This window comes from Myotis yumanensis, unplaced genomic scaffold, assembly GCF_028538775.1.
Source record: "Myotis yumanensis isolate MYYU_CA2020_CCGP unplaced genomic scaffold, mMyoYum1.0.hap1 SCAF_8, whole genome shotgun sequence".
Classification (NCBI taxonomy): Eukaryota; Metazoa; Chordata; class Mammalia; order Chiroptera; family Vespertilionidae; genus Myotis; species Myotis yumanensis.
In genome coordinates this window covers 45,439,252-45,463,091 of record NW_027223759.1, presented here as the reverse complement: position 1 = coordinate 45,463,091, position 23,840 = coordinate 45,439,252, and the positions used below count along the sequence as shown (strand labels likewise).

The window sequence follows — 23,840 nt, the reverse complement described above, 5'->3', positions numbered from 1 at the left end:
ATTCTAAAGGTATATTAGTATTCACAAGTATAGGAGTGGAAGGAGAAGCTTATAGCCTTCTGCTCTCAATGGTAATAAGGAAAATAATATTGGTACATTCTTTTGACTTAGTCTCATTCTTTTTCTGTGTTACTCATTTTGATAGCAGTGCTAGACCAAAAGCAGAAATAGAAGAGGTACTGAGGATAATCTATAGTTACATATCAGAAAGCATTAGTGCTTACTTAAAATAATTTTGAGCTGGGTGCTTTTACATGGCATTTTAGTTTGACATGGTCATTGTCCTTTAGGGACCTAAAATTTCAGGGTTAGCTTGTGGGCTGATTTCATCTAGTCCAGGGAACAAATACCAGAGATAGTAACTGCTGTATACCTGTTGCAAAACTACAACAAAATAGTCCTTAGAGCTGATATTTCTAAAAGGTTTGAAGATGAAAAAGCTGGTTTCTCTCATGGTCTGCTTCGTTGTTATTTCTTTCAGCTCATTTGCCTTTTCCTTAATGTAGAGTGTGAAGATTGAAATACGTTAATGTTTAATAAACTTACGTTGCATATTATGGTTTTAAAAGTAAATGAATCAGAACACTCTTTTCTTGTTTAAAAAATACCAAGTTGCTTGTTAGCTGCTTAGTCTTTGAATAATCTTTTTTTTTTTTCTGAGCCTTTGGCTTTTGTTTAGATGTTAATATTCCAGGTTTGGAGCACTTGTGTCCACAAGGGAGCATAATTGTAACAAGGGCTGTTTTTGAGTAGTAAGAATCCTGGAAGAAATTCTTACAACCTTAGATTATCTTAGAGTTGTAGTCACCTGAGCTGTTGACTGGGGCTAGAGGATTTGCTTTCAAGGATTTTTTTTCCTTTTCTGTTCTTTGTAAGATATCCATTTCACTGCATTCACCTGCACATATTTATTTATTTATTGCCCACCTCCATCATCAGTTCTTGAAAGATCATTCTTTAGTTGTATGCATATGTGTGTTTGTTTCTCCCTTATACCCCATCTCCAATTTCATTCTTCTTCCGTCTCGCATTAAGTACTTTTGCATTTTTCACATACATCCTTTTGATCTGTCCTACATGTGTTTACATTTTTCAAATTTTCATATATCTATGTGTGTATGTTTTTTTATACATACATGGCATTATACTGTGTGTCTCATTCTTCTATAAAGGGGAGCTTTCCCTCCATAAATAGGGCTATGTGGTTACTCTAACTGCATTTTATGTTAGAAAAGCATGAGACATGCTTAACTTTTCACTTTAATCACTAATAGTCACTTCCAAGGTGTGGCAGATAAGGGGGTGTGTGTGTGTGTGTGTGTATTTTAGGACTTTGCTGTAATATTCTTGTACTGTCCATACTAAGTAGCCATTCTCATTTAAAATAAATTGGACAGCTTTCCCTTTTGCTGTTTCGTAGAACAACTTGTAAGGTATAGATATTACCTGTTCCTTTAAAACTTGAAAAATTGAACTGTAAAGCTGCCTGGGATTATAACTTTTTTCCCCAGGGATGGTGGACAACAGGAGTTTTTTTGTTTTTGTTTTTTGCACTGTTTCAGGTTTTTTGTTTTTATTAAAATATATTTTATTGATTTTTTACAGAGAGGAAGGGAGAGGGATAGAGAGTTAGAAACATCGATGAGAGAAACATCGATCAGCTGCCTCCTGCACACCTCCTACTGGGGATGTGCTCGCAACCAAGGTACATGCCCTTGACCGGAATCGAACCTGGGACCTTTCAGTCCGCAGGCTGACACTCTATCCACTGAGCCAAACCGGTTAGGGCTGTTTCAGGTTTTAATGATTATATTCTATTTAAGTTTTCTATTCTTTTATCAGGTTTGTTTTTTTTTAAAACACACAAAACAATAATAAATGTTTATTATCTCTAAGTTTGTCAGCCAGGAATTTAATAGTGGCTTAGTTGAGTGGTTTTGTCTCAGAACTCTCATGGGGTTGAAGTCAAGATGATAGAGTTGTAGTCACCTGAGGTGTTGACTGGGGCTAGAGGATTTGCTTTCAAGGTGGCTCATTCCCATGGCTGGCAAGTTGGTGATGGCAAGGGAGGGCTGAGTTCCTCCCCCTGTGGGCCACTCCACAGAACTGTTTGAGTATCCTTGCAGCAGGTCAGCTGGGCTCTCCCAAAGTGAACAATCTGGGTGAGAAAGAGAGCCAGGAAAGAGAGCTATCCTTTTTATGGCATACCCTTGGCAGTCCCACAGCATCATTGCTGCCACATTCTGTCCATTGCAAGAGTGTCACTAAATCCAGCCCACATTCACATAGAATTTGTGGATGTTCTTTAAAACCACCAAAATATTTTCATAACCTCATAGGTCTTTTCATATTTTGAGATGAAAATATGCTTTGTTTTCCTTTAAATATATATGATGATTTATATTGGTATGTTTTCTAATGTAAAAGCATATTTACATTCTGCAATAAACCCAACTTAGCTTTGAGATACTATTTTTCTTATACATTGCTAGATTTGTTAGTATTTTATTTAGGAACTAGAGGCCCGGTGCACGAATTCATGCACAAATGGGGGGTCCCTCAGCCTGGCTGGCAATCGGAGCTGATCCGGGCCATCTCACCCAGTCCTGATTGAGGTCGGCCAGCTGGGGGGAGGGACCATGAGAGGTTGGCCGGCCAGGGGAAGGGGCCGTGAGAGGTTGGCCGGCTGGGGGAAGGCGCTGCAGGAGGTTAGCTGGCTGGGGGGGTGGGAGGAAGGTTCGCCCATTGCAGGGAGGGGCTGCAGGAGGTTCCGATCAGGGCGATTGGGACCGGGGGGAGGAGCTGCGGAGGTTGGCCAGCCGGGGGAGGGGTCACGGGAGGTTGGCTGTGGGAATGCACTGACCACCTGGGAGCAGCTCCTGCATTGAGCATCTGCCCCCTGGTGGTCAGTGTGCGTCATAGTGACCAGTCGTCCGGTCATTCCGATCGTCTGGTCATTCTGGTCGTTCGGTCCTAATGGTCGCTTAGGCTTTTATATGTAGAGATTCCTTATTTAAGCTCAGAAGACTAATATATTTTTTTTTCCTTTTACTGTATCTTGTCTGGTTTTATTATAATGGTTATACTGGTCTCATTAAATGAGTTGTGTGGTTTTCCACCTTTGTTCTCTGACAAATGCCTAAAAATCTTTCCAGTATTTATGTAAAATTGGGCCTGAAGATTACGGGATATAGATGTAGACAGTGGTTGTCAAGTTTTTTGACATTAACCCATAAGGGAAAAAAAACACATGTTGTATCATGATCCAGGGTGGATACTTGTTTTTCTTTTTAATACAGAATAAATTTATTAAATATATTTTATTGTAAAATATAAAAACACTGCTAGGATACTCAAGAAAATCTATTTTTTAAAAATCACTCTATTATTTTCTTAAAATGGACTTTTTATTCTTTTTTTTTTTATTCTACCAAAGAGAATTCATGTGTTGCTTTTTTTTGGTAAAAGATATAGCTAATAAAAACTCTTAGCTTCTGTTCACTGGTATATCCTTATTTATTTGGTCATTTGACTGCTTTCTGTCAAAGGTTCTTGAGAGTAGAGATAACATTTTTATTCCTGGTGCCCAGCACAGGCTAGACACTTAAATATTTGTTCAGTTATTAGGTCATATGTCTTTATAGCTGGTAAGGCCAAGTAAAAGCCATTCTGCTTTAAAAGCAACAGCAAAATCTTAGTGTTTAAAATTTAGGAAAAAGCATAGTGGAAATTTCCATTATGCCTTTTTTTTAAAACTAAATTTAAGTTGCAAGTCTTAAGAAAGTTAATTTTAGATACAGCATTCAAGACATATTGTATCAAATGTGGAATTCTTAAACCTTGATGATGGAAAAAATAAAGTGAATCTCTTTTTGTATGTGTAACTACTGTTTTATCTAGCTTGTAAAGAGATGAAAACATATTGTCAGTTACTCTGTAGCCTGAGTCTGTATAGTTGGATAGAGTAAATGTGATATCTAGGTTTTCTTTTATTAAAAAGAAAAGAAATTTGTTGGTCAAAATAGGTATTGCTTCATTTTTTCCCCTTCCTCTTGTAACTTTTGAATATTTTAAATATGATTTTTTGATAGAATGCTTTCCGTATACCAAGTCATTTTTTTTCAAATTTTAGTCTAATTTTAAGTTTCTTATAGTATTTTAATTCTGTAAAATTTTATTTTTATTTCTTTTTAAGCATTTATCTGATGCTCTGAATTATATTATCTACACTAATAAAAGAGAAACATGGTAATTGGCGTACGACCGCTACCCTTCCCATTGGCTAATCAGCGTATCCTTATGCAAATTAACTGTCAGCCAAGATGGCGGCCGGCAGCCATGCACTGAAGCTGCTCGCTTCCTCCAGGAACTGCAGACTCCAACGTTCCCCGCCTCACTTGCCGGACTCTCAACTGCAACTCTAAGCAACTATTACTATGTTGCAAATAAGAAGCTAAACAAAACTGCTTTCAGTCAGCCCGGGACCGCAACATTGTATCCATGTTTTCAGCAGCGAGGCCTCAGAGCTAAAGCTGGCCCAGAATAAAAAAAAAAAAAAGAAAACAAGGAGTGGTTGGGAGCTTTTAGTCAACTGCCAGCGGGAAAACAGCCCTCAGCCCCTCAGCCAGCCTGGCCAGGCACCCCAGTGGGGACCCCCGCCCGTGCACCAGGCCTCTATTCTATATAGTAAAAGGGTAATATGCCTCCCGGCACCGGGATCAGCAGAGCAATGAGGCTCCCGGCACTGGGATCAGCGTGACAGGGGGCAGCGCCCAAACCCCCTGATCAGCCCTGCTCTGTGCCTGATGGGGGGGAGCTCCCCAATCCCCCTATTGCCCTGCGGCTCTGTGTGTGACAGGGTGCAGCGCACCAACCCCCTGGTTGGCCCTACTCTGTGTGTGACAGGGTGTGGCGCCCCACCCCCCCGCCCCTACGGGCCCTGCTCTGTGTGTGACAGGGTAGAACCATAACCTCTCCATTGGCCCTGCCCTGAGTGTGACAGTGGTGGCGCCCCAGCCCCCTGATCGGCCCTGCTCTGTGGGTGATAGAGGGTGGCGCCCCAACCCTCCTCCACGGGCCTTGCTCTGTGTGTGACAGGGTAGAGCCATAACCTCCCCTTTGGCTCTACCCTGAGTGTGACAGGGTGCAGCGCTCCAACCCTTGATCCACCCTGCTCTGTGTGTGACAGGGGGCGGTGCCCCAGCTCCCCTATCGGCCCTACTCTGTGAGTGATAGGGGGGAGCTCCTCAACCCCCTGATGGACCCTGCTCTATGAGTGACGGGGGCAGCGCCCCAACCCCTTGATTGGCCCTGCTCTGTGAGTGACAGGGGGCAGCGCCCCAACCCCCTGATGGGCCCTGCTCTGTGCGTGACAGGGGGCAGCGCCCCAACCCCCTGATCGGCCCTGCTCTGTGCGTGACGGGGTGGCGCCGAAACCTCCCCATTGACCCTGCCTTGAGTATAACAGGGGGAGGTGCCCCAACCCCCCAATCAGTCTACCCTGAGCGTGACTGAGGGTGGCATTGCAACCTCCCGATCCGCCCTGCTCTGTGCATGACGGGGCGGCGCCCCAACTCCCCAATCGGCCCTGCTCTGAGCCTGACCAGGGGCTGCACTTAGGGATTGGGCCTGCCCTCTGCCACCCGGGAGCAGGCCTAAGCCAGCAGGTCATTATCTCCCGAGGGGTCCCAGACTGTGAGAGGGCACAGGCCGGGCTGGGGGACACCTTCCCCCCCCCCCCCCCCCCCCCGGCCGAGTGCACAAATTTTTGTGCACCGGGCCTCTAGTAGAGAATAAAAGAACAGAAACATTTAGGGGAGATTAGTGGAGAATAAACTTCATTATCAGGAGAAGAGGCCAGAGAAAAGGGAGAAATTAATAGTTTCTAGAGATTTAAGGTTTAAAGCAATAGCTTTCAGGTAAAAAAGAGTAAGGTATGAAAAAGTTATTTAGATGTTAATATTCCAGGCTCGGGGCACTTGTGTCCACAAGGGGGGATAATTGTAACAAGGGCTGTTTTTGAATAGTAAGAATCCTAGAAGAAATTCTTACAACCTCAGATTATCTTAGAAGCTCACTCTTCCATATCACTGTCTTCTACCAACACTTTCATTCCCTGCATTTACTTGCCTTGACTGTCCACCTTTCTAGGTCTTGTTTCTGGAAAAGTCCCTTCTTGCCAGAGGTTTTCTTTTACTTGAAAAATAATTGGGTGGTGCAAAATAATTGGGTGGTGCAGCATTTTTCATCTCTGAGACTTCTGTGTAGTTTTCAGTGGTTGACTCAAATGTAATTCTAATTCTAAATTTAGGTACATTCCCAAGTCCTTTGTGCTTTAAGAATATTCTAGCCTTAGCCGGTTTTGCTCAGTGGATAGAGCGTCAGCCTGTGGACTCAAGGGTCCTGGGTTCGATTCCGGTCAAGGGCACATTCCCAGGATGTGGGCTCGGTCCCCAGTATGGGGGAATGTAGGAGGCAGCCAGTCAATGATTCCCTCTCGTCATTGATGTTTCTATCTCTCTCTTCCTCTCCCTTCCTCTCTGAAATCAATCCTATATAATAAAAGACTAATATGCAAATTGACTGAACAGCAGAATGACCGGTTGCTATGATGTGCACTGACCACCAGGGGGCAGATGCTCAATGCAGGAGCTGCACCCTGGTAGTCAGTGCACTCCCACAGGGGGGCACCACTCAGTCAGAAGCCAGGCTACAGCTGGCGAGTGCAGTGGCAATGGCGGGAGTGGGCCTAAGCCATCAGTCGGACATCCCCTGAGGGCTCCCGGACTGCGAGAGGGCACAGGCCGGGCTGAGGGCCTCCCCCACCCCAGTGCAGGAATTTCATGCACCAGGCCTCTAATAAAAATATATTATATATATAAAAAAAGGATATTCTAGTAGTTTCTCAGGCCAAAAATCAGCAATGTTAATTTTATATCCCTGGAAGGCCAAAATCTAAGCTGGCGGGAAAGGTCTTCTCAATTAGCTTTTTGTCCTAGAGAATCAGAGTCATAACCTTTCAGTATTACTTACATGATCAGTGAGTGCTTGGTGTAGATTTGTTTTTCAGTTTATTCCATATTTCTCTGTCGGTTCTAAGAGAAGACAATAGGTGTCTTTGCTCTAAGCTTCTAAGACAGAGGTTCTCAACCTGTGGGTCGCAACCATCAGAAAACACATATAGCATATCAGATATTTACATTACGATTCATAACAGTAGCAAAATTACAGTTATGAAGTAGCAACGAAAATAATTTTATGGTTGGGGGTCACCATAGCCTGAGGAACTGTATTAAAGGGTTGCGGCATTAGGAAGGTTGAGAACCACTGTTCTAAGAAGTATAAATTCATTTATGCTATTTTATATACTGAACTGTGTAGCAAGGTAATCTGATTGAATCATTGTTATTATTAAGCATATCATTTAATATTAATAGCTTATGTTATTTTCAAAGCTGATTGAACTCTAACCCATCTTTTAAAATGAATTCTAGAATTGAGTCTTTTCTGATCATTGAGATTCAATGAGTTGTTTAGTGTGTGTGTGTGTGTGTGTGTGTGTGTGTGTGTGTGTGTGTGTTTTAAATCCCTGAATGCATGCTTTCATTTGTTCTTAGGGGTCATTTGTTGGAGTCTGGGAGTATGTGGCATTGCCTTGTGCAATTACTGTATTCTTTGATTTTTCTAGACTAATTGGGTTAAAATATGGTAGTCATCAAATAAAACTACCATTCCCTTTTTTTCCCTATTAACATTCTTCCTTTTTCAATAATAGTAACTTCCTTTTTTTAGTTTTGTTCCTTCTTGTAGTTTACCTTATTTATTATTGCAAGATAAAGTTGGTGGGCCAGATAACTTTGAGATCTTAATAAACCTTTCGTCATCCAGCTTAGAAAATTTTTTTTTTTCCCAGAAAGAATATAATATTGGGATAGAGATTTTTATCTTATTGTAAACTTGAAGTTATGGTGATTTATTTTGCTTCTGGCTGATAATTTGGTAGCATCACACCTAAGATGTACTCTTTATTTCTGAAACTTCTATTTCCGAATTGGCTAAGTTAGTGTATTTATTTATGTATCTATAATTACTATTTAACATATCTCCATAAAGTATTTGAGGATATATATATATATTTTTTAAAATGTAGCTTAACCAAGAAAGATACTATTAAACTTGTTGAGTGGAGTTATTGATACTTGAAGTCACTAAAAAAGGGAAATAACATGTTACATTAAAAAAGAATTTTATAGTTCATCACAAATAATTACATGGAGAGGAATATTACTATTTTCTTCTAATCTTTCTAGTAATTACTTAGAAAAATTATTTTTCTAAGCATGAAGTTAAGTATGTAATTTAAAGAATACATATAAACTTCTCTTTTAAAAACCTCTAATATCAAAACATTATGTTGCCCCATTATGATTTAATAAACATGTACTTGTGCTTATAATGGCAAACCACTATTAGATATTGCTCTTTATTTAGATCTTAAGGGGAGCCTTATAGTGAGAAATGGACAAAAAGATAAGGAAATGTAACATAAGAGAAGTTAAGGGATATTAATGTTCTTTTATTTCAGATACAAGTAATTTTTAGCTACTTTGAGTTATACATGCAGCACTTAGCACAGTGCCATCTGCATGCAAACTATAGGTTATTCCCCTAAAATGTATATACACACTGAATAGTTATAAAGATAGTGTTTATTAAAATACAATTTGTTTTCAAAATTGAGCTATCAGCTGATAAAGTATTCATACATTTTTGGGGGACACCCTGTATATGAAAGTGATTTGGTTTTATCATTGTCTCTGAGAGATTTAATCACAAAGTTAGAAACATTTGATTTTGTGTTTCAAGTCCTTTGGAACTTAAGTAATAGTTCATCACTATCTTAGGAAACATTATAGCTATGATTTTTTTTCTTCTAATCTTACTGGTTACCAGTAGAATTTGCCACTGAAAAAATAAGATGATCAGTTGTGCACCTATGTTTAAGATGTAATTTGTCATACTAAACTTGTTAGACTAGCAAACCCACTGTTTCTACTGCAGCATGTATAAACATTTAACATAATTTCAAGGGTTCAGTGAATGTGACTGTTTCAAAAACACAGACTTTTAATTAAGTACATATTTCTTTAGTTCCTATATAACTGGGAACTTACCTTCTTTTCAGTAGACTAGTAAAAGAAGGGCTTACAGCTCAACATAAAATGTATTAGTCACTTAATATTGTACATTAGAAAATTATTTTAAAAAGATACTTGGGATTTGGGACAATTGTGGTAAAATTTAACCAGAAGATGGCAGTGATGATCCTCTTACACTCCCTGCAGTGGTAATCAAAAAGTTTTACAAATGTGAAAGCATGAAATATGCACGCTCAACTGTTGGTATATAATGTTATAAATGACAGTTTAGGGGAAAGCATTTGCTGTTTGTTTTATATATTATGAAAAATGTGTATTTTTCTATAAGAAGGGATTAAGAATATTTTGGGTGTCTGTATCTTTGTCTGTACACTTCAGTTTTTTCTGAATACTGGGGTAAGGAAGTTACCATAAGTCTTGCCTTGTTTCAGTTGCATGCATCACTTTATGTTATGCATCATGTCTAGAAGGCATGCTGTTTTATGGCCTGTTTGCACTTTTCACCCAAATTGCTGGAAACTAATGGACATTTTAAAGGAGTCATTCCTGTAGTCAGTCATTCTCTAAATTGGCTTTTATTTTTTGGTGGGGGAAAATTAAATCAGTTAAGACATTTTTGAAAGAAAAAAGTATTAAATAAAAATTAACCCTTAAAAGTAAATCTCAGAAAAACCAGAGTTAATGACTTTTGAAGCATATTTTAGAGTTTTGATATTGACAGCAATTATAAGTATTATTTATACTCTGGTGATCTTAAAAGTGGGAAATTAGAAAGGGGAGAAGGAATGCTCTCCTTTGAAAATTAGTGCCCACGTTTGGTATTGGCTGAGATGAAGATGCATCCTTCTGTAACCTTGCTTTTTAAAAATATAAAGCCCAAATGCATTTTGCCAGAGAAGTTGCATGATCATCAGCATGCATTGTTAACTTTGTCTTTCTCCTCTTCTTTCTACTGTTCATTTTCATTCATGTATTTTGTTTTTTGGTTTGCCATTATTTTTTCTTTTCTGTTAATTACTTCATGTTAAATTACTTTTGAAACGTCATAAGCTGAGCAACCTCTCCGTGTAGTAACAGCGGATACCTGTCTGTTTCACTATTTAGTCCCTCCTCCTATGTCTCCATCCTCCAAATCTGTGAGCACACCAAGTGAAGCTGGAAGCCAAGACTCTGGAGATGGCGCAGTGGGACCCAGGTATAGTAATTTTCTTTCAATATTTTTAAGAATAGAATGCATTTAGTGCCCAGGTACTGTCGGTGCTTTAGAGGGACTCTAAATAGTTATGTTGAAGTTAATATTTTGAGATCTAAATGGTACAGAAATTGTTGTAAAGTGGGGGAAATTTTTTTCTTTACAATATTCAGTTATTACACTTGATTAATTTAGTATTGAATAGTTCATGGATTTTATGCTAATTATATTAAAATAGAGGTGTTAATTCACTTAAATGTTTTCTGTTTAAGCAAACTTTATATTGGTTAATATATGACTGTTTGGAGTATAGCATAAAACCTTTCTGTTGTGCTTAATTTCCCATTCAGTAATTGAAAATCTCACCAGTACAGTTAAATAGCCCAGTTCTGTTCTATTAATTCACTAGTTCTGATTAAGATAGAAAATAATAATGCCTAAAATATCAAGAATAAGGAATAACTGCTAAGGAAACATCAAGTTTTTCACTGCCTTGAGGACATCATGTTAAGTAAAATAAGACAGAGAAAGACAAATAACCATATAATCTCACTTATATGTGGAATCTTAAAAGATAAATATGCTCATAGAACACATTGGTGGTTGCCAAGATGGGGCCGGCGGGGCGGGGGGGTGGGGGGGATGGGCAGGAGGTATGTGAAATGGGTGAAGGGAGTCAAAAGGTACAAACTTCCAGTTATGAATAAGTAAGTCATGAGGATGTGAAGTACAATATGATGACTGTAGTTAATAATACTGTATTACATATTTGAAAATTGCTAAGAGAGTAAATCTTTAAAAAGTTCTCATCACAAGAAAAAGAAATTTGTGTGGTGATGATGTTAACTAGATGTATTGTGGTGATCATTTCCCATACAAATATGGAATCATTATGTTGTATACCTGAAACTAATATAATGTTATGTGTCAATTATATCTCAATGAAAAAAGAAAAGAGTGCTTACTGCCAAGTTTTCCTAAATTAGCATCTTCCTTGTGAAACTGTATTTCATGTTTGTTTTAGGATCCTGCACACTTGTTGGGTCTTGCTTTTCAAAAGTTCAGTAAGATTTCAGCTTCTGCCGAAACCGGTTTGGCTCAGTGGATAGAGCGTCGGCCTGCGGACTGAAAGGTCCCAGGTTCGATTCCGGTCAGGGGCATGTGCCTGGGTTGCGGGCACATCCCCAGTAGGAGATGTGCAGGAGGCAGCTGATCGATGTTTCTCTCTCATCGATGTTTCTAACTCTCTATCTCTCTCTCTTCTTCTCTGTAAAAAATCAATAAAATATTAAAAAAAAAAAAGATTTCAGCTTCTTTCTAAAAATTGTGTTGGGAAAATTATTATTACTTCTCTCTCTCTCTTTCTTTCCCTCTCTACCCCCTTCCCTCTCCCTCTTCTTTCTCTCTCTCGTTCTCTCTCTCACTTTCTCTCTCTCTCTCTCTCTCTCTCTCTCTCTCTTGCTTTCTCTCTCTCTCTCTCTCTCTCTTTTTACATAAACACTAATAGCAAGTTTTTAATAACATCATACTTTTTTACTTCTTGTGACAGCTGAAATGAGATTAAACATAGGTTAAAAATCTTTATTTAGAGTCCTTATTTTGAGCCAGGAAGTTACATATCCTTCTCAGGAAAATCTCTTAATACACCTTAAAAAAAATTAAAAACTGAGAACTTTTATCTTTGTTGTGCCTGACCCCTCTAATTGAACTTACAAAGAAGTAATGAGTATCTAAAAACAGGATCAGCAAAAGAGGAGCAAGGGAGCTAGATAATCCGAAACTTGGTACTTATTATTCCTAAATAATCAGGTTATCATTAATAATTAGAAGGCACAAGAGGTTCAGTTTGAATTTGAGATGTGCTTTCCAAAACTGTTCTGTATGTAGAACCAAATTTGCAAATCAAAGCAATACTGTCATTGGAGATAAATGACATAACTCTTATCATTTAAGAAAAATCAGCCATAGCCGGTTTGGCTCAGTGGATAGAACGTCAGCCTGCAACTGAAGGGTCCCAGGTTCGATTCTGGTCAAGGGCACATGTCTGGGTTGCGGGGCTCGATCCCCAGTGGGGGGCATGCAGGAGGCAGCCAATCAATGATTCTCTCTCATCATTGATGTTTCTATCTCTCTCTCCTTCTCCCTTCCTCTTTGAAATCAATAAAAATATATTTTAAAAAATCAGTTTTTAAAAAAATATTATCTTAAAAAGAGTATGTATTAAAGATTATTTAGTCTAAATTTATCTTTAAAGCTTAATTAATTTTTTAAATACTCATACTTTTGTGTTTTTATACAAATATGTTAGTACTAGAGGCCCAGTGCATGAGATTTGTGCACTGGGGGAGAGTCCCTCAGCCTGGCCTGCACCCTCTCGCAGTCTGGGACCCCTTGGGGGATGTCTGCCTGCCAGCATAAGCCTGATCCTAAGCCGGCAGTCAGACATCCCTCTCGCAGTCCAGGGCACTCACAGTCCAGGACCCCTCGCTCCTTACTGCCCGCCTACAGCGGAGGTGGGGGAGGCTCCTGCTACTGCTGCTGCGCTCTCCAGCTGTGAGCCTGGCTTCTGACTGAGCAGCACTCCCCCTGTGGGAGTGCACTAACCACTAGGGGGCAGCTCCTGCAGTGAGTGCCTGCCCCCTGGTGGTCAGTGCGCATCATAGCGACCGGTCGATTTGCTTATTATGCTTTTATTATATAGGATTCCTTTGCTGATAAGCAAGTGGTATTTTTAAGTGAAGCCTTTTTTTCCTTCTTCAACATTACCATAGTAAAAATATTTTCCAAAATAAAAAATATTTATTCAATTTCTTTATTTGATACTATACATTATTTTTATGTATATAATATACTGTGTTTGTTCCAAACTCAGTGTTCTTAATTTTGAATAGGATTAGCAAGATTATTTTAATGCAGCATCAGCAAGTTTGTTTTAAAAAATATATGTAACATTTACTTGGTTTTTAAAATTAATATGAATTAAAACATGTCCTTGTGAGTTTCATTGGAAACGTAGAGATTATTAGAGACCTACTTTTGCCCCACCCTATAGAGCAGGCACTCATTGAATTGCCAATTTAATGTTAAATACTATAGATTGCCACAGAAAATAAAGTGTTCATGGCCCCTGCCTTCATGGAACTTACTTTCTAGTGATTACATCGTTAATTTATGGGAGAAGATATTCACAAATGATATGTCTGATATTCAAATTATATAAAGAATTCATAAACTCAACATAAAAAAACAATGTAGCTAAAAAATGGGCAGAGGACCTGAATAGACATTTCTCCAAAGAAGACATGAGATGGCCAACTGACACATGAAAAGATGCTCAATATCACTAATCATAATGAAAATGCAAATCAAAATCAGTGAGATGTCACCTCAAAAAGACAATACATAATAAGTACTAGTGAGGATGTGTAGAGAAGGGAGCCCTTGCACTGTTGGTGGGATTGCAAATTGGTGCAGCCACTATGGAAAACAGTATGTAGATCCCTCAAAAAAACTAAAAATAGAACTACCATGTGACCCAGCAACTTCACTCCTGGGTATCTATCCAAAGAAAATGAAAACATTAATTTGAACATGCATCCCTATTATAATTGCAGCATTATTCACAATAGCCAAAATATGGAAGCAGCCTAATTGTTCATTGATAAATGGATAAAGAAAGCATGGTATACATACATGAAAAAGAATGACACCTTACCATTTGTGCCAACATGGATGGGCATAGAGGATATTATGCTAAGTGAAATAAGTCAGAGAGAGAAGGACAAATATGATTTCATTTGCATGTGGAATCTGAAAAACAAAACAACTGAGCAAACAAAACAGAAACAAACTCATAATACAGAGAACAAACTGATGGTTGCCATAGAGAAGGGGGGAGAAGGCAAAAAGGTGAAAGGGCATAAGAGGTACAAACTTCTAATTATACAATAAGTGATGGGAATGTGATACACAGCTAGAGAATAGTGTTAGTAGTATGGTAATGATTTTGTACAATGACAGATGGTTACTAGACTTATCATGTGATCACTTTGTAAGGTATATCCATGTTGCAAACTATGTTGTATACCTGAAACTTACATACTGTTGTCAGTTGTGCTTTAATTTTTAAAAGTTAAGGATGTTATTCACTGTATTGAAAAGTTCTAATGATAGGCTAACATGTTTAAAGTGTAGATTTTTAATAAGTTGTAAAACAAGAAAATAGGTATTTAAATATCTTTAGGGGGTATTTGTTCTTAATGGAGAATGAATACAAAATTAGTTTTTCTAAGTTTAACAGGGGAGGGAAAATTTTATTTATTTATTTATTGTTTGATTGATTTCAGAGAGAAAGAGAGAGGGAGAGAGAGAAAAATCAATGATGAGAGAGAATCATCGATCGGCTGCCTCCTGCATGCCCCCTGCTGTGGATCGAGCTTGCAACCCGGGCATGTGCCCTAGACCGGAATCGAACCTAGGACCCTTCAGTCCGCAGGCCGAAGCTCTATCCACTGAGCCAATCCAGCTAGGGCAAATTTTCTCTTTTTTAATGATGTGACATACCTTTTTAATCTTAGTACATACATTGTCTCTTTTGAACTCATTTTTAATAATAATTTTCAAAAGGGCTGAGTATGCTCATTTTATATATATGTATACACACACACACATGAGTTGAAAATTATGATTTCCACTAAATCATCTCCAGATTACATAGGGGAAAGATAATTGATATTGTTGATTAATTGGTACTATTGGCAATAAAATAATAGCATTTCTAAATATAATGGCTTTGAAAAAGAATAGGGTCTGATAATGAAACAGAAGTAACTCAAATTGAGCAGGCATGATAATAATGAAAGAATAAAGAGGAAAGAAGAAATATTACAGGAAAATGCATGAAGATGTGCAAGATAGCCAAGACAGCCTAAGATTAGTACACTCACAGAGAGGAAAGAGATATATTAGACATTATCAAATATGATATCAAAACAGTCACTATTTCTAAATGTCAAAAATTTCTATTGGACCTGATAGTAATTCATGAATAAATATAAAAGGCTGTGAAAAATGGTATTTCTCTATCTTTTTCAGATTAGGAAGTTATATTTCATTAGGTTTCTAGTTCACTTTCTCAATCACAGAATTATCTCTAAAATTTAGGTGGTGGCAATTATTCTATTGGGGAATCATGCCTCTTAATTCCTTTGTTCCATTCTTGATCAGTTTATCTCTCGGGCTTTCAGATTATATTGTAATTTTACTTTATATGTCTGTAGATGCCTTTAATAAATAATAATCCCATATGTTGTTCAGTGTGTAGCCGGGCTAGTATGTTTTCTGTACAGGCTGTATTTTACAGCAAACTTTTACTTGATATTCCAGCCGTGGGCAAACTACGGCCCGTTTGAAATGAATAAAACTAAAAAAAAAAAAAAAGACCGTACCCTTTTATGTAATGATGTTTACTTTGAATTTATATTAGTTCACACAAACACTCCATCCATGCTTTTGTTCCGGCCCTCCAGTCCAGTTTAAGAACCCATTGTGGCCCTCGAGTCAAAAAGTTTGCCCACCCTTGTATTAGACTAACATGACATCCTCAACAAGGAGTTCTATGTCACTGATAACAGCTATAGCTTCATATGATGTAAAGGCTTTCACAGAACATTCCTTGGAGAGCATCTCATAGAACCCCCTCTGGTTTAACAAAGCCTTCGTTTGTTGCTGCTCATTGCTTTGTACAAAGTAAATCTTCACTGTGACCTCCTCTTCCTTTGCATACACACGATACTGTTTAAGTCTTTATATTTTCAAAATGAAGAATTCCTCTAGTTCAAATCAACTGATTGTTTTTATTGATAAATTGTATAGGCAAATAAAGTACAGAAATCTTTTTTTATATTTAAATATAGCAGTTTTAGTTGTACATTGTAATTTACATGAGATGCTAATATTTTGACCAAAATGGTAGCACTGAACCTGTTGTGCTTAACTTTTTAATATGGACTATGAGCATCATACAGTACTGTACATAATTATTTTATATATTGCTAACCTGTGAGAATGCCAATGTGACAAAGTACCTTTTGTTTTAATAATGATTAGACCTCACTTAAATGGAAAAGATCCAGTAGGCAAGGCTTTAAAGCACAACTGAATATTTATTTAGGATGGATAGGATATTCTCCAAAATTTTAGTTTATGAAAATCTTTTGAACATAAAATATTTTTTTCTGGGAAAAGTCTATTTTTTCCTAGCGACAGAAATCTGTAGCTGCTTTCTAAAGCAGATGACATGCAAGCCCAAGGCAGTGCTTAACCCATAAATTACATAAGGGTCACATTTTGGAAACTTTAGCTATTTCATATCCCAGTGGAATAGTCTTTGGCTTTCTTACCGAAAGGCTTATGTGTTGACTCATTTCCTTTACCAATATGATAATTTCCTGCACACATTTAATGCTTTGGGCAAGATTATAATAGGTTAACTAAAATGTTTTTACTAATTTTTTTAAATTAGGAAACTTAAATTTTAAACTATTTTTACAGTCTCACTTCTTAACATCCAAAAATAATATATTATTTGTGTTGTTGAATGCTTGGCTATTCTTATCCCTTACTGTGCAATAATATTTTGCCTTAATCTGAAAATACTATCTTTTAACGATTCTAGGTTGTATTTTTGCATCCTTAACTTTATTATGCTTTTTGCATGCACTAGAGCATTGAGTGATACCTGGTGGTTTTTTTCATACTAACAGAACATGTGGTTTTTTAATGTGAACAGTGCTTTAGCTATTCATAGAGTATATTTGCTTGACTAACTTATGGCCTTTTTTGCTAATGCTTCATGGTTGTCCTACAACCATTTAGGACGCTGCATTGGGATACAGATCCATCAGTTCTTCAGCTTCACTCAGATTCCGATTTGGGGTATTGAATAGATTTATTACCTTCCCTTTTTTATAATTAACTTGATTCTTTGTGAAACTGTCCTAATTTTATTTTGCTTAAATTTGTAATATGCAGTATATAGTTAGGAAAAGTGTTATATTTTACTGTGACACCTCATTTATCCTCTCTCATTTTGTGAAAGAAATATTCTATGTATCTGATTTTCTAGGTACCCTAAATCTGCCCATTTAAGTGTCCAAATTCCTTTTATTACTTCTGTATTTTCTATGTAAGTTTTTGAAAGATGTGTTACCAAGTTCCCAGACTTTTAATACATATTCTACATGTGATTGAACCTTTTCTGGGTTACTCGCTATAAATATTGATTTATTTTCCTATATTAAAATTCAGTGATGTTTTCTGAGGAACAGAGCTGTTGGTCTCTATACTATGACCCCAGACTGCTATTGGTTTATACATTTATTTATTAGTTCATTTATTCACTCATTTATTCTAGTCTCCAATGCAAAATATAAATGTTAGTTGCTGTCACTGTGCCTGACTGAGATAGCTATTTTCCCTTGATAATTTGCATCTTCTAAAGCATGCAAATGACCAATACCTTTGGAATTCTATCTAAAGTAAGAATAAATAAGCCTTGAATTACAGATGAGAAAACTATATATATTAGCTGGAAGGCCTCTCCGTTGGCTCTCCCACCCCTATAAGCTTCCTTATTCTCAGTAAAAGTGGTTTTTAGATAAGTGAGGTTTTACCTCCCTATCTTTCTACCTTTAAGTCTTAGAATATTTTGTTTGTTCTAATATTGTGATTTTTATCTACTAAGTCATATATGTACTGAAGTTAGTACTTGTCCTAATAGTTGTTGGCTTGACCATTTTCCCCAGATATGTGAGTGCTTTATTTTTCTTATGGTTCACATTGTGAAAATCAGAATATAATATTTCTTATTTCAAATTTTATTCTTAGAATACTAGATTATTAAAATGTATTTAAAATTTCTCATTTAATTCTTTGATTATGCTCTCTTTCTTAAAGGCTAAGATATTCCTTAAGTAGAAAACACATTAAAAATTTCTTATGGCCCACATTTAGGAGCTTAGAGAAATTAATGATATATATATATATATTTCAGATAGTCTGCTTGATATTCTGGAAGTTACAGCAATGTCTTTATTAGATATCCTTTTAAAACAGCTTCATAATTGAGAACTTCTTGGCGAGTTTGGATGCATACTTTATTTGGTTTAAAATTTAAACATCTAATATAATAACCAAGAAAAGATCCCCCAGATACCTAATAAAAGATATTTCTCATTTGGTCCATTTTCCTCAGCCACAACTTTCTTCTGTTTGTCAAAAGAGAATGTTTTCCCTCTATTTAAAATAGAAGTGACTTTAGTAGTTGTATGGTATCCAAAAGATCTATTGCTTTAGTTTAGGTATAAAGTATCTGCACTGTAGTTTGTCCATATATGATTCGAGGACAACATGTACCATGCAGATATTAGCAATTTAAGTTTAAATATTTCATTTTAAAATCTAAGTGGACTGTATGATTTTCAATTTCTACAAAGTAGAAAAAAAGGTTGTCAACCAAAAATTACTTTTCAGTCTTAAAAGTGAAGTCTTCTACTGGTGAAGGGAACTGAAAGTGGTCTGCGTGAGATCCATATTATCTAATTCTTCAAAACAGTCCAGAATCATATCCTTGCAAAAAAAAAAAAAAAAAAAGTTCTTATAATCAATCATATTAAGCAGACCACTACAAAATCCCTATCCTCTTACTTTATTATTACCCACACATCTACTCTAAGAAACTAAATTATTTGCCTTTTTAAAATGAAAAATAAATACCTTGAATGATTCAGAAATATCTTTTGTTTTTGTTACCTTCTAATTCTTTTGTTAAGATAAAGCCAACTCATTGTTCATCTAGAATTTCTTGAGTAAAACAGGGATTTAAATTACAATGTTGGATACACAATGTTTAATTCCTACTTTTCTAAAATAACATGGCTTGATGTAGTTAAATGTATCATTTATTGTATTTTAAAATATTGTGTTCACTTTATTTAGACGAGGACCTATTAAACTTGGAATGGCTAAAATTACACAAGTTGACTTTCCTCCTCGAGAAATCGTGACATATACAAAGGAAACGCAGACTCCAGTTATGGCTCAACCCAAAGAAGGTGAATATCTATCCTTAATATGATTGTCATTAATTCCCCCCCCCCCCCCTTATTTTTTAATAAGTGGATTTTTCCCCCATGCTTTTTTGTTTTTATTTTTTGGCATATTTTCGTAGAGGGAAACATCATAAAACTAATGCATTATGTATTTGTTTTTTAGAGTTTTAAAACTTTTTCTTTTAAAAGTTAATAAAGTATAAGCTGTATATATGGTTAATTAGCATCTTTCAAATATTATTTTAGTTGTTCATGTGTAAGTTCTTCAGACTTCATATTTAAATTGATTATTGAAAATTTTTTTGTTTTTAAAAAAAATATTTTTATTGATTTCAGAGAAGAAGGGAGGAGAGAGAGATAGAAACATAAGTGATGAGAGAGAATCACTGATTGGCTGCCTCCTGCATGCCCCCCACTGGGGATTGAGCTCGCAACCCCGGCATGTGCCCTTGACTGGAATCGAACCCGAGACCCTTCAGTCCGCAGGCTGATGTTCAGTCCACTGAGCCAAACCGGCTAGGGCTGATTATTCAAAGTTTCAACAGCAAAGAGTGCCTACTACATATCAGGTATAGTGTGAGGCACTTTACATTACCTCTAATTTTCTCACCAAAACCCTTAGAGTTAAGTATTGGTTCTATTTGTTCATGAAGAAACTTAAGCTGAAAGAGGTAATTTATCAAGGGTCACATAGCTATTAGCTCAGATTCTAAATTAAGTCTGACTGATTTCCAAGATGTGTTTTCTCTCTTATGCTGCCACTGTAGCAGCATGTTCATGCTTTTATGATAGTTAATCTATGGTAAGAAATTCAATTAATATTACAATCCAGTATACACATAAATACACATGATTAACTGAAACAAGTTTTATGAAATAGCACCTTCCCTTCTCTATTTCATTTTTTTATTATTTTATTTATTTATTTTTATCCTCACCTGAGGATATTTTTCTATTGATTTTTAGAGAGAGTGGAAGAGAGAGGGAAAGACAGAGAGAAATATCGATGTGAGAGAAACACATTGATTGGTTGCCTCCTGCACTAGCCCCAACCAGGGCCTGAGCCAGGGAGGAGCTTGCAACCGAGGTACATGCCCTTGACAGGAATCAAACCTGTAACTCTTTGGTCCGCAGGCCGACACTCTATCCACTGAGCCAATACAGCTAGGGCTCTATTTCATTTTTTAAAATGTTGAACATTACTAAATTTATTGGTTTAGACCCATAGTTTGAAAAATACTTCATTAAAAGATGACATGGTTTAGTTAGCTTATTTATTGATGTATGCATCAGGATAATATTATTTTATAGTGATTATCCCATATAATAAAAGGCTAATATGCAAATCAACCGAACAGCAGAACGACCAGTCACTATGACACACACTGACCACCAGGGGGCAGACACTCAACGCAGGAGCTGCCCCCTGGTGGTCAGTGTGCTCCCACAGGGGGAGCGCCACTCAGCCAGAAGCCCTGAGCCAGGCTCATGGCTGGCAAGCGCAGTGGCAGTGGCGGGAGCTTCTCTTGCCTCTGTGGCAGTCAGACATCCCCCAAGGGCTCTCAGACTGCGAGAGGGTGCAGGCCGGGCTGAGGGACTCCCGAGTGCATGAATTTTCTTGCATCGGTCCTCTAGTCTAAGAATAATAAACAAACAGCTTTGATTTCTCATTGAGTTCAATAAAATATTTCTTATCTTCACTGAAAGAAGGTGAAAGTGACAAGATGGGTGAACTGAGCCCAGTTTTAAAATCATAACTGATGCAGTCATACCTGTACATTTTATTTTCACTGTGAGAACTAGACTTAGATACAAATTTTACAGAGGTCCATATTTATTCATTTGCACCCTAATAAGTACTCATTGATTCTGCAAGTTTAAGAGTGTATGCTATAATTGAAGGCACTAGATTATCCTTTTGTTGTTGTTGTTGTTTTGTTTTTTAGTTTCAGGTTAAGATATGTAAATGAAGGAGAGTGAGAAATATTTCCCAATACCATGGGGCCATCCTTAGCCTTTGGCACTGTTTATAAAAATGAGATCATTTTCTTTCTATATTGTTACAGTTATTTTCATGTCAAAGTTTATTACATTAAGTTTCTTTGTGGAAGTTTCTAGAAAGAGGGGAAAGAAAAAAACCCTGAAATTAAGGTTTTATAATGAAAATATTTTATGCTTAACTGTACTTGTGCTTATCCATTGCTTTAATACAGTAGTTCTCAAACTTAGCCTGGCTGGTTCCCATTGAAGAATTATGTAACAAATTCCAAAACTCACCATGAGACAGAATTGCAGGAATCACAATTTGAGTGTAACAGACAGTAAATTAAACTTGGGTAGGCAGTGTAATCAGTGCAGAAGTAATTTGAGTTAACCAAATTGAAGGTAAAAATTGGTCTTAGATTTAACTCTTACCTTTTTCCCATTTTTTTATATGGCTGAATCTAGTTTTTATTTTGCCTTGTCTTTCTTTTCTCCCTTACTAGCCATCTTCTTGCTTTCAAGTTTACTCTGTAAGTTGGTGATACAGTTTCTGAACTGATGTTCTTTGCTGTCTTACAGCACCTACTGTGAATGAAATTGACTAGGAACATGCGACCTTAGTCAATTTTATTCGCGGCAGGTAAACAGCTTCTCATGGCAGGAGCATGGTGCCCACAGATACACTCCTGGAAAAGTTACTTTCTGCCTTTACCTTTTTAAAGTTTATAACTCTTTTTGAAAATGGCATTATTTTTTCTTATTCACCTCTCAACATGGATTTTTTTTTTTTTGTCGCTGTATTTAGAAACAGATTTTTAAAGAGGAAGGTATTCTAAAGGTGATCTAATCTAATCATCTTGTATACACCTGAGGAAACTGAGGCCTAGGGAAGTTTATTGATGAGCTTGTGGTCTCAGTGAGAGAATATCCAAGCTACAACCAGAAGCTGCATTTTGATTTTCAGTGAAGTGTTTTGTTTTGCTTTTCTTATACCATTCTACTTTTTTATCTGTGTGAATTTTGCAATTATTTTTGGTATTGGTTTGGTCTCCAGATATTTTTATTCCGGTACATGTTGATTAGCATTTATAATGTTTGGAAAAGTATTATATGTAAAGAGCTTTTAATCTTTTATTGCATGATCTTAACATCTGGAATCCACACTTCCCAAGTAGACTAAATTTGTGGGCCTCTGGTTAATATTACCCTTGTCAAAAATGGATTTTTTAAAAATTCTGGAATAAATAACACATTTAATAAATTATTTTTAACCCTCAGAATCAGTAAGGACATAAACATAATTAAAAATTGAAGAATTTGTTTTTAATATTGATTGAAAGACTTTAATCAGCATGTCTGAAATTATGGTGTCGGAAAAATGTAATATTTATGAGAGCCCAGCTCACAGTATCTATGTAAATGATGCCAATAGTGTCTAAATAAAATTTGAATTTTATATTAAAAAGACCATATAGAGCCCTGGCTTGGTGGCTTAGTTGGTTGGAGCATCATCTGTATACCAAAAGGTTGCAGGTTCAATTTCCAGTCAGGTTACAGGTTTAATCCCAGGTCAGGGCATGTACGGAAGGCAACCAATTGATGTTTCTCACATAGATGTCTTTCTGTCTCTCTGTCTCGCTTCCTCTCTTCCCCTCTCTCTCTAAATCAGTAATAACATACCCTTGGTTGAGGATTAAAAAAAAAAAAAGACCAGTGACTTTGCATCTTACTCTAGATGTTTAAAAAAATAAAAGGAATGGATTCCCTTGATACATTCATGAAGCTTTGTCGCAATATAAGTTCTCTTAATAATGATCTTAAAGAATAAGGTATAAGAAGATGAAATTATGGATAAATGGGTTGAAGTGAAGTGATTCAAAATGATGTTGATCCAGAAAAGGAAGGATTATTTTGAAAATATTAAAGGAAAATTATTCATATCTGTATTTGTAAATTAATGATTGTAGCATTTTCTTCTACTATTCTAACTTTCTGAAAGATGTTCATAAAGTTATTTATAAGATGTTCATTAATGTGTATTTTATATGCAAATAATTTCCTGATTTTTAGAACTCAGTGGCAACTTCCTTCGTACCATGAATAATCAGACTGCTTTTTAAATTAGGTATTCGTCATTGGATATTAAACTGTCTTAAAATAGGGGACACCAGCATAATGAAAACAAGAAATTTATTTCCTAAACAACATTAATATACTAATGATGGGATTTGTTTTTCACTTCCTATTGCAAATTAATCTTTGTAAATGATAGATAAAAGAGTATCAGTGTTTAGTGAGGACTTTTTAGGACCTGTGCATATTACCTATTTAAATGAGTTGTAATATTTTAAGTATACTTTTTGGCTTAGTCTTATTTAGATGTCTCTTAAATGTAAT

At 36.6% G+C, this 23,840-nt stretch overlaps 1 protein-coding gene across 5 annotated transcripts in view; it reads left to right on the top strand.

The window, feature by feature from the left end:
• Positions 1-23,840, top strand: part of DYNC1I2 (dynein cytoplasmic 1 intermediate chain 2) — a 52,226-nt gene that overhangs the window by 8,327 nt on the left and 20,059 nt on the right. For 3 of the 5 annotated variants that reach the window (XM_070422762.1, XM_070422764.1, XM_070422763.1), the window contains 3 exons: positions 10,263-10,353; positions 17,227-17,286; positions 19,348-19,463. In XM_070422762.1, the coding sequence (XP_070278863.1) occupies positions 10,263-10,353; positions 17,227-17,286; positions 19,348-19,463 (267 nt within the window). The remainder of the gene's footprint in view (positions 1-10,262; positions 10,354-17,226; positions 17,287-19,347; positions 19,464-23,840) is intronic. The other 2 variants (XM_070422766.1, XM_070422765.1) reach the window with 1 other exon arrangement.